General features: G+C 37.3%; 1 protein-coding gene across 1 annotated transcript; it reads right to left on the bottom strand.

Annotated features, from left to right (window-relative positions):
* Positions 1-2936: 2936 nt before the first annotated feature.
* On the bottom strand, positions 2937-10447 carry LOC111606646 (cytochrome P450 3A40-like). The gene is made up of 13 exons (XM_023327725.1): positions 10254-10447; positions 10064-10157; positions 9825-9874; positions 9501-9600; positions 8992-9108; positions 7293-7378; positions 7055-7197; positions 6833-6957; positions 6651-6735; positions 5614-5774; positions 5293-5519; positions 3449-3611; positions 2937-3365 (listed from the first exon to the last, which is right to left on the bottom strand). The coding sequence occupies exons 1-13, from the start codon at positions 10319-10321 to the stop codon at positions 3291-3293; spliced, it is 1494 nt and encodes a 497-aa protein (XP_023183493.1). The 5' UTR covers positions 10322-10447; the 3' UTR covers positions 2937-3290.
* Between the last annotated feature and the right edge of the window lie 311 nt (positions 10448-10758).

Here is a 10758-nt window from a genome sequence, read left to right as displayed (position 1 = left end):
ATTTCCCACCACTGAACAGATATACTCTAATTACAGGTTGCATGTTTTTAATATGTCTAATATCAAATTATGCTGCTGTTCTAGAGCAGAAGTCATTTTAGGGCTTTTCAAGCGTCTTCACCAGGGATTCCATCAGCGCAGCGGTTTCTGTGTGATTTCCTTTGAGGCTGTTAAATGTCTTGGCAAGGGATTGTCTCGTAAATGAGATTTTTATTTTATTTTTTTTCCATCTCGGTGGGAGTTTCCTGCAGATAAAAGTAGTTCTGCAGTCGAGTTGATTCGGCCTACCAGACGCCGCTGATGGGTAAAGTTATAGATTCGGCCTATTTTTTTATTTTTTTGTATTTTATTTCCAGTGAAACATTTAGCGGTAGCTCAGGTAATTCCAGACTCGTAAATAAAATAAAATACTGAAAACAAAACAATCTGATGATTCATCCTGACTCATCAACCAACTCAAAAGGCAGTGAGGTGGAGGGATACTTTCTGAGTAGCAGCTGCAATGGTGCCTTTAAACCAGGTACTTTTTAATGAAACCTATACATTTAGCATATATGACAACTTTTAATAGTTTTTTTATTTTAAATCAAAGCAAAATTGAAATTCACGCTAATGCTGTATGGTAATCTATATAAAAAAAAAACCAACTTTTTTTAAACTGACCAGAGATCAGTCTGCATCAGTTATTTTCCTCCAAGGTAGTGATGTCACATCAAACGAACGAAAACACTTTGTGTTGAGGGGGTTTTTTTGCAACATATTTTCGATTGTTTTCATCATCACACTGACAAAAAATCAAAAAATAAATAAAGCTTTACATTTCACAGGAAGGTGCTAATTTTTCTGAATGAGCGATTGGTTTTAACTACTACAAGGCGAGTTCTGCTCCGAAGCGAGAGCCGCCGGCGTGCTGGAAGGACGTTTGTATCGACCGACGTTTCTGACAAATCTTGTTCTGTTGTATTCCGATTTTTCTGAAATTCTGGCCTTTTTTTTTGTCAGCTTTGTTTATTTTTCGACAAACTCAGGACTCTTAAAGGCTTTGTAGTTTGAACTTTTTTCTTTTTTTTAACACGTTTTATGTCGGGGGGGGGGGGGGTTCTAAAGCGTTACATGCCCAGTTTTATATTCCACTCTTAAAAAAAACAACAACTTTTGTTTACTATCTGTACTTTTCTCTCTACCTACCTAAATGTGCAGGACTCTCTTTTCAAATCTGATTAGCATCGAGCTAACCTCTGGGCCACATTTTCCTCCACCACACATAAATACTTGGACACCTTTGCAAATGTACCACTGTTTGAAAGTTATTGTCAAATATTATTTTTAAGGGACTGTATTCCTTTCTTCTTTTTTTCCCCCAACTCAGTCATTTTGGTTTCCTTTGTTTTGGTGCTCTGGCACCCAGATGTAATTTGATTATTTTAGATTTGTTATAAATAAACAGTGTTACAGAAGAAAAGGTAAAGCAAAGGTATTTTGTCATAAAACCAGCAGCTGACTTGGTGTGAGAGGATAAAATCAGAGCTATATCGGTAATATAACTCCTGTTTATTACGCAACTTTGGCGCCCTCTGCTGGAAATCTTTAGAGCTACTGAGGTTTCCTGAAAAGCAGTGACTAGTTTGGTGAAATTTTTACTTAACATGTTTATGACAAAAGTTAAGATTATTCTTAAAAACAAAATAGCTGAAGATGGCTTTGATGTGAATAAAGATTTTCACCAACAACCTGTGAAATGTGAAATTTCATGCGAATTGTGGAATGTGAAATTTATTACAAAAGTAAATGTTCCATAGTAAAATTAGAATTGAATGCACATCAGGAAACCCCAGAAAGCTGTTTTACGGTGATTTTTTTTCTTCCTCTTTTCCCCCAGAGATTTTAATACAGCCCAACACAGCTGGATCCTATCTGAATATTAAAATAATACAGTATATCTCTGTTTTTTTTATGCTGTGATAGTTTAACTGACAATAAATTATACTTATTTAGTTGCAGAAAAGCATACCAATAAAGCCTTGTTTTCATTCACATATGTAGATGAAAGTAACCCGTCTCACTTTTTGTCTCTTTTGTTTCCAGCTCTGCTGAATCTATTTTAAATTTTAAAAAAAAAGAGAGAAACTGTCCATCTATTCACAAGCAGTTATAGATTTTGCTTTTTAGTTTGATCAAAAATCTGGGGCCTATAGGTTGACATAAAAGTTTTTAGTTTGCCAATAATAATTTTTCATTAATAATCATTTTGTTAAAACATTTTTTTTTAAAAAAGCTACACACTACACACATTGCCTTGCAGGAGTGCTAACACTCTTCAGCGTTAGCAACACGATGTGTAGCAGAAACACAGCATTGGGAATGTTCAAAATGTCAAAAGAAAGGTTATTATTGCTATTTATTAATGTTTTTACATGCTTAACGATACCAGTGTTGACACATGAATTTTTATAGTTAGAAGTCCTCATTTATAATTCCAAAACTTGTTGATTATTTAAAACCATCAGGTTCTATGTAATTATTTTTAAGTCCAGATGTTATCTTCAATAACTCTTTGAAGAATCTAAGTGACTTACAACAAAACTTCCCTTATAGTGGTCCCTTTTATTAATCCCTCCGGGGTTAATAAAGTATTTTTTTGGTTTGCATTGGGAGAAAAATAGCAGTAAAGGAACTTTATGCAGAATTCTGAAAATCCAAAAAGCTTTTGTTTTATGATGTGTGCAACCTAAATGTATACATTTTTATGCAGTAAATATTTTTGGTCTGAAATGTCCAGATTGTTGTCAAAATGTCTTACAAAAGTTAGAAATTTCAAAATGAAAAATGTGGCAGAACCCTCTTAGAAAATCTAGTAAACATGTTTGTTCGCGTGAAAAGGAATACTTCACATCTAAGATTTTTTTTACATTTATTTATTACAAGAAAACGTTAAAAAAATATTGATTTTTTTTTAAATTTTCCGCTGCACATTTAAACATCGCTTTGTGGGTCTCATTCATGTCAATGTTCAACATCCATATGAACGTTTCTGGTTTGAGCTTTGTATGTTTTGTAGAAAGGCTAGAAGTGTGAACATTTTTTGCAAGGCACTGTACACACACAATGTGGCCTTCACCTCAAAAACTGAAATAATTGCAACATTTTGTGTGAGTCAGGTGCCAACAAAGATCGATTTTAGAAAGCACAGCCAAGCTACATGATCACTCAGCAGTGGTGGAATTACTCAACATTCAGAAGCAATCATCCTTTCAGATTATCAAAAAAATAAAAAATTTATAATTCTCCCATTACAGTTCTCTGGGAACAAACTTCAGCTTCACAGGCTTGACTGGTTGGAACTTCCAGTCAAACTGAATTGGGACCTGAAGACGGAAACAGATGGAAATGAAACGCTGACATGGCGGCAGAGCAGAACGACTGAATTACTGCAGGCTGTCGGTCTTACCATGGTGTCGCTGCACGTTTCCACAGAGTAATTCTGCAGGATGCGCACGATGACCATCTTCATGACGAGGATCGCGTATCGCATCCCGACACAGTTCCGAGGGCCGAGTCCGAACGGCATGTACGCGTACGGGTTCAGATCCTTCTCATTCTCCTTACTGAACCTGTAGGGACCAGATTAAAGTGTCTGTTACTTTTTTAAAATTTATTTTAATTGTCTTGCAATTGAGAGATGTCAGGAAAAATAAAACAGTAATCGCTTTTCCATTAACCATAAATATGCGCAATTTGAAATCACAAAAATAAACTTGCTTAATGGAAACACATTGAAGTGTATAATAATATCTTTCTATGATATTTATCGATTTTTCATTCTCGAGTATCGATACGTTAAGCCATAGGGGTCCATAGGCTTATACCGTCTTTTTAACATGTCTGGTTTGTGACGGCGTAGCAGCAAGACTCTGCCTCCCCCAGTCTCACTTTCAACTTGTGCTTAAAGTGCACATTATAAACTACACACCAGTTTTGAAATTGTGTTAATAGGCCAAGTAAAACCGGATGTATGCTAAAGTAAGTAAACCATATTTTTCCAAATGTCAGAGAAATGTCTAAAAACGGCTTTTCCGGTTATGTGAAAGGGAATGAGCTTCCAAACGTAAAAAAAGAAACGCAACATTAGATTCCTTTGTTTTTGGAAATCTCAAATCTTCAGTAAATAATTATGGACTGTATTTTGTTGCTAAGAAACAAAGTAAAGTTGCGCAAGTAACCGTGAAAGAGAGGCGGAAAGGAGTAGCAGCAAAAGCATTGAGATCACGAAATTGATGCAAAGTTTGGATATTGGAGCGATCGGTGGCATCCACTTTGTGATTATTCATGTGAAATCCACATGAATTAAATGACAGAAACTAATTTTCTCACTGAGAAGTCATTTCTTTTGATTCATTTTGTCCAGCTGTAGACTCTTAGTCTCTGTCCAATCAGAGTCAGGTATTATGTAATTGGTGCTTTTAATCAGTTTTCAGTTAATTAAATCCAAGTTTGTTCCTCTAAAATCTTTCAGAAAATTGTAAAAGTGCATTGAATCGTTTGCCAAATGTTTGATATATATCGTACCGTGATCAGAATATCGTATCACATCGTGAGATTATTGTATCACTACACCCCTAGAAACACAGCAATTCAAAATACAAAAAAACAAAAACAAAAACAAAAGGAAACATAAAGAAAAAGCCGAACAAAGAATAAAAAATACCATCTGACCACTAATATTGTGACTATCATGGAAATATAGACAATCACAGAATATGATAGCTCACATATTGTGACCACACTGTAACTTATTCTACAATAAGAAACTCTACTAAATAACATGGTCACTTCTGAGAAGAGCTGTGACCATCTATATTTCAATAATAGTCCTCGCAGCATTGTAGAGTTCATGAAAAGTTTCATGTCATTCGAACGTGTTGAATGCGTAACTCTTCTATAAAATTGCTAACTACAATTTCTCCAAAACGCCGCATACGTAGCCATAGCCGTTCCCATGTAGGTATAAGTAGCTTGTCGCTCCAAGACGCCGACGTCTCCTCTGATGGATGATAGATGGTGAGCAGCAGCTACTTAGCTCCATGGTTGAATTATGTTTACATCCATCTGCCATGATTTTTAACGACTTAAAGCGTGAACAAGCTTATCTACACGTGGTTTTAATTCGACTTCTTCTTTTTCAATGGAAACAGGGCAGTTGGAAAACTGCGCTTTTTCAACATTAGCAAAATATCAACAACGTTTTGCGCACATGTGTGACAGAAACACAGCTAGAGTTCTCTTTAAAAGTACCTCTCTGGTTTGAAGAGTTCGGGCGAGCTCCAGTACCGTGGGTCCATGTGCAACAAATGGATTGGAATCCCAATTAATGTTCCCTCTGGGATGGTGATGCCATTAATCTCCATCGTCTTTTTGCATATCCTCTCAAGTCGAGGCGCAGAGGGGATTATTCGCTGCGACTCCCACAAAACCTGGTCCAGGTACTCCAGACTATTAAGGTCCTCGTAGGAGATGGAGGCCTGGATGCAGCAGAGTAAGTTGGATGTAAACGAACACCCCAAAACTCGGAGATTATGTAAAAAAAAAAACCCAATAATTAAAGTGTTAATCTACGTTATTCTGTAGGCGGTCGTCGATTTCTTTCTGCAGCGTCTGCATGATATCAGGGTAGATGGCCAGGTTATAAAGGATGAACGACAGGGTTGTGCTGGTTGTCTCGAAGCCAGCGAAGATGAAAATCGTGGCCTGGGAAAGGATCTCGTGCTCAGTCAGACCTGCAACCAGAAACACTGGTGTGAGTTATTCACATACTTCTGCTCAGTATGCAATAAATGATGCCCTGATCCACAACAAGTTCAAGAAGGGATAAAAGCCAAAAGGCATCGATTGACATTTATCAGTTTGACAAGGAAACGAAGCCATTTTCTAATTCGCCCAGTGAATCATCGTTCACAAATGGGGGGAAACATGGAACATGGCAGAGCTCCAAAGTGGGATAGTTACTGAAAAAGTGAGTCAATGATTCTTCATGAAGAGAGCTGCAATTTCACTTGCCATAGTTAAGGTAAAGAGGTTGTGGGAAAAGAAAGAAACTGGGCAAAATGGTGGCCATGGGAGAGCTTCAAGACAAAAACTATTGCTGATCAAAAAATAAACAAAAATAAATTTCTCCCCCAATAAAAAATAACACAAGTTTGGACTTTTGGAGAGGCGTGAGTCATGTTATTTCTAACAGCAAATAACTAACAGCACTTCAGAAGAATACCATAGCAACAGTCAGACATGGTGGAGGTAGTGTGATGATATGGGCTTAACTTTTAGTGTTAACATTGATTTTAAAAAAGTACCACTGGAGTATCATTGTCCACTTGTAACATGACACATGGGATAAGTTTAAAAATCTTCCAGCAGTGATTTAAAAGAAGCTCCTATATCTTGATGAAAAGTTATTTTTAAGTTACAGCACTTGAAATAAGACAAAACTCAGATTTTTGCACTAGAAACGTGCCCAAAAAATAAATAAATACTTGGTAAGATTTTGGCTTTTTTTTGCCCCCCCCCAAAAAAAAGCCACAAAAAGGTTGAAATTTACATTTCGTAGTTTAAGTTTCAGCCCCAGTCATTCACATTCACAGCCAGTGAAAACAGACCTTTACTTGGTTGCTCATGTTCGCTCTTTATGTCGCTTTCTGGGATCTCACTCTGAAGCATCACCTGCAGGAAGTCTCCACGAGTCTGGATTTACATAGAACACATTTACCTACAGGTCCTAATGTTTTGTTGTTGTTGTTTTTTTTAACCATAGGTGATATGACAGCACATCAACACTTACCGATACCTCAGCATTATGTTGGTCTTTAAATTTCTTAACAATGTTGCAAAAAAAGTCCAAACTGGATGAGGGCAACATCTCAACCTTGAAGAGCTTCAGCAGGTAACGAGCAAGAGGAAAGATTGCTAAAAAAAACACAAAGTTGTCAAATGAAATTAGACAGTGTGTTCTACTAGTATTAAATGGCATGCTCGCCACCAAGGAGGAAGGAGGATCGCTTACAAGAGAGAAAAAACGGCAAGAAGTTGACTTTCATAATCTTCTCTATGTGAACTTTAACAGGGTCGTCGGGGTTGTTGATGGAGTCCGTCTCCACGCTGAAGGAGGCGCTGGTCACCACGTCCAAACTGTATGGCGAAACGAGTCTGAAAAGAAAGAAAGAAGTAAAGAGTGGTGTTGTTACTCCTTTGGGGAGGAACGGTTCAAAATCAGAGGGAATACAACGGATCAGAGGACTTACTGTTTGACAAGAACGGGCTCATCCAGGTTCATTTTTCCGAGCTTCACAATGAGTCGATCTGCATAGCGAGCAACCAAGGGAAAAACCTTCAGATAAAAGAAAACAGAGTTAAAACTGAAAAGTGCTACACCTGGATGTTTCTGTTACTACTTAAACCTCTGCAGAATGTGAATGTGGTCAGCAGGTGGCGCCCTTTGTAAGCTTTGAAAACAAAATTCATTCAGTAAAGGTTCTCTATCAAGCAGGAAAAAGAGTTTCTTGTTTGGCCATTAAGAATTGGAGAGAAGTTCAATCCCAAACTGATGACCTGCAACTTTCACACCATGCAGCACCAGCAGCTTGTTATCTATCATTAAGCAGTTTGAAGCTTATGTGATCAACTGGGTCAAAGAGTAAAACATGTGACTTTGTGTTTACTCAAAACCACCATTTAGATTTATACAGATCTTCTACGAAAGGTGACACAGCGACTTTATATACAATAGGTGGCGCTACGGATCAAGTTTTTGCAACACCAGCTGAATATTCATATATAGATGATATAAGTCCAGATCTGGGCAAATATCCTTCATGACCAGTTTGGTGGAGATCGGACAACGTTTAAATGAGTCTTCATCAAATGTCATTAAATCCATATTCAATTACCTCCACCTCGATTGAAGAGAAAAGGTGTTTCTGATTTATTGTGCTGCTATTCATGTTGCATTTGTAGTTTTCATGGGTTTCTTACTTCTTACACACAAAAAACCTCAATCAAAACTGCAGCTGTATTACAAAATGACTGACTTCCTCCCTGTTGCCGACTTTTTCGCGACAAACAGATGTGGATCAAATTAATTTTTCTCCTTAAAATGTGTGAAATGCTGACAGACTTAAAAAAAAATAAATAAATAAATTGTGCACTGTGGAACTTTTTTCCTTAAAATGTCTTTGTTTTGACTAGTTTTAATGTATTTGTTAAATTTTAAAACTTAAAACAAGTATTGGTAAGTGTACATGTCAGGATCTGTGTTTTCTCTGTGTATATTGTGAGTTTTCTGTGTCTCTGTGTTGTCCTGTCTTCCCCTTGATTAGTTCCCAGGTGTGTCTCGTTTCCATGAATACCCTCTGTGTATTTAACCTCACCTGTGTCCTTTGTTCTTCGTCGGGTCTTTGTCTACCAACAGTCAGTCGTGCGTGTCATTCATTCATGTCCATTCGTGTAGTTAGTGCTACCTGTGTTGAGTCCTGCTTTCTGCTCTGCAGTGCTGCCAGATTTTTGGACTTTGTGTTGGATTTTTTCACCATTAGACCTTCATGTTTCACATCTACCTGGATCCTCAGCGTCTGCCTCACCACCTCACACCACCAATTCATGACGGTACACTTACCAATACTTGATAAAAACAAAAGTACTCAAGTAAAAGTTAAAAGTGCAGTGTTGTAAAACTACTCCTAAAAGTACCAAAAAGTTACTCAAGAAAATGTAACTAACTGTAACCAGTTACTGCTCGCCTTTTCTTGAAGGAGATATTAGCAGAAACTGTCACCAGTAAAATTATCATATTTTATTTTTGACTTCTTTTTATCGTTCACTTCGATTTTTTTTTTTTACAGTAAATACATTAGTTTCAGTCTATTTCCATTAATGTTGTTAACATAGACCACAGTAGTGCCAATACAGAAATAAACAAAATTTAACAGCATTGTAGATCTTGACCTGCTTAAGTCTTCCGCTGGTGAAACATGGAGATATGGTGCTGCGGATTCGTTTCCACCTTTCGTCCTTCACTGCTGTGATTGTGTCATACAGAGGCCCGCTGTCTTCAAACGAAATCTGGAAATGGACAAAACAGCAGGACATGCTTAGACTTTACACAGACGGGACAGACTTCATTTGTCATTCAGAAACAATGAATCTCCTTTCTTAAGAATACGAGGTCTTTATGGTTAAAGAGTGCAGCTTGGATATTTAAGACCTTCAGGTTTCATTGTTGCACTCCCAGCCCTGAAAGTGTAGTATTCTCAGTGAAACAGAACCTTTGCTGCCTCTTGCATCAGACACGGGAGTGTGCGGAAGTGTTTTGGATGTAATCCTTCTTAAGTCTTTGGTTTGTTGTAAACTTTGCCAGGCGTTCCAGAAAAATCTTGGTTCAAAAGGTGGATATCATTTTATTCTTAAACAGATGAAAAATTAGATTATTACCCCACAATAGATAATTATCTCACCCTGCGGTTTGTAAATGCAGTGTAGCACTCCTTCACCAAAATGGCTTTTATCATCTCAGGATCAGCCACCATCAACACTGGGGTTCGCCCCTCAAACAAACTGAAAAAAGACGGAATATTACAGAAAATACGGGCTGCGTAAAGTTGTTATTGACAACGAGATGCCGTAAAACAGTTTTAACGTTAACATTAAAATAGCTTGATTATTCTGTCAATATAGCTAAAACATTAATAAAAAGGTTTGGCTTTTGTTTGCATATTTTGGCTAACTATTTACAGAAATAAGAGTCTCTCAGTGGAAGCAGTAGTTCTTCTTCAACTCACCCCCAGACATCCCCATACTTGGACCTGTTGTCATGGTTAAACTGAAGTCCCTAAAGGGAGTCACAGAAACATTAAACAGGAGCCAAAATAGCTGACAATAAAACATATTCGCTTCTGGTGAAAAACAGACATTACGTAAGTTGTTAAAAAAAAAAGAAAAGAAAAAAACGATTCTTCCGTTTCTTATATTGAACAGTTTGAATCAATGAACGTCTCTAAAAGAGTCGCCTCGCTACTACCTTTCTGACGCCGTACAGGGTTCCAATAAAAGGCAGGGGCCTCGGTCCGGATATGCCAACCTTTTTGAAAAATCTGTATGGCCAGATTCCATACCTTATGTTCAAAAAGAGAAAGAAAGGTGCGACGTCGTAAGTTTTCTTTTTCGTGCTTGGTAAACAACATAAGAGCAGCAATAATACAAATACTCACAGTAATAACAGAGTGACAGCAAGAGCCACTAAAGTCCATGTAGTCGCGGAAAACGGCAGGAAATCCATTTTCTCTCTTCTGTATTACTGAATTGTGGGAACGGCTGTCAACTAACTCTTTAGAAAGAGATTTTTTTGTTGGGAATGATAAGTTGGAGCAGGAAGTCATAATGTGTCGCGTTTTAAGACTCCTCCCCGTACAAGCAGGCTTTTAAATATGGAGTTCCATTTGTGTCAAAAATAAGCAGAAGTCATATGTGTATGAAATAAGAGTCTCTCAGGGAAATTTAATCTACGTCCAATTCTGCTCACCAAAAAGATCCATCTCTTTCGGCTCTCAAACGGTTTCTTTATTGATAGGTTTTAAGACCATCTTTTTGCCATGAACATGTATAAATATAAACAGTGACAGCAATTTATTTAAAAAATATATGTAATTATGCAAATTGTGGGTTTGTTTTGTTCATTTTTCGACCGAGCGTTCACCTGAAGGAATCAGCACAGAG

Source organism: Xiphophorus maculatus, chromosome 22 (assembly GCF_002775205.1).
Source record: "Xiphophorus maculatus strain JP 163 A chromosome 22, X_maculatus-5.0-male, whole genome shotgun sequence".
NCBI classification, from domain to species: Eukaryota; Metazoa; Chordata; class Actinopteri; order Cyprinodontiformes; family Poeciliidae; genus Xiphophorus; species Xiphophorus maculatus.
Note: the sequence above shows the minus strand (reverse complement) of the source record. Positions and strands in the feature narration are given on the sequence as shown.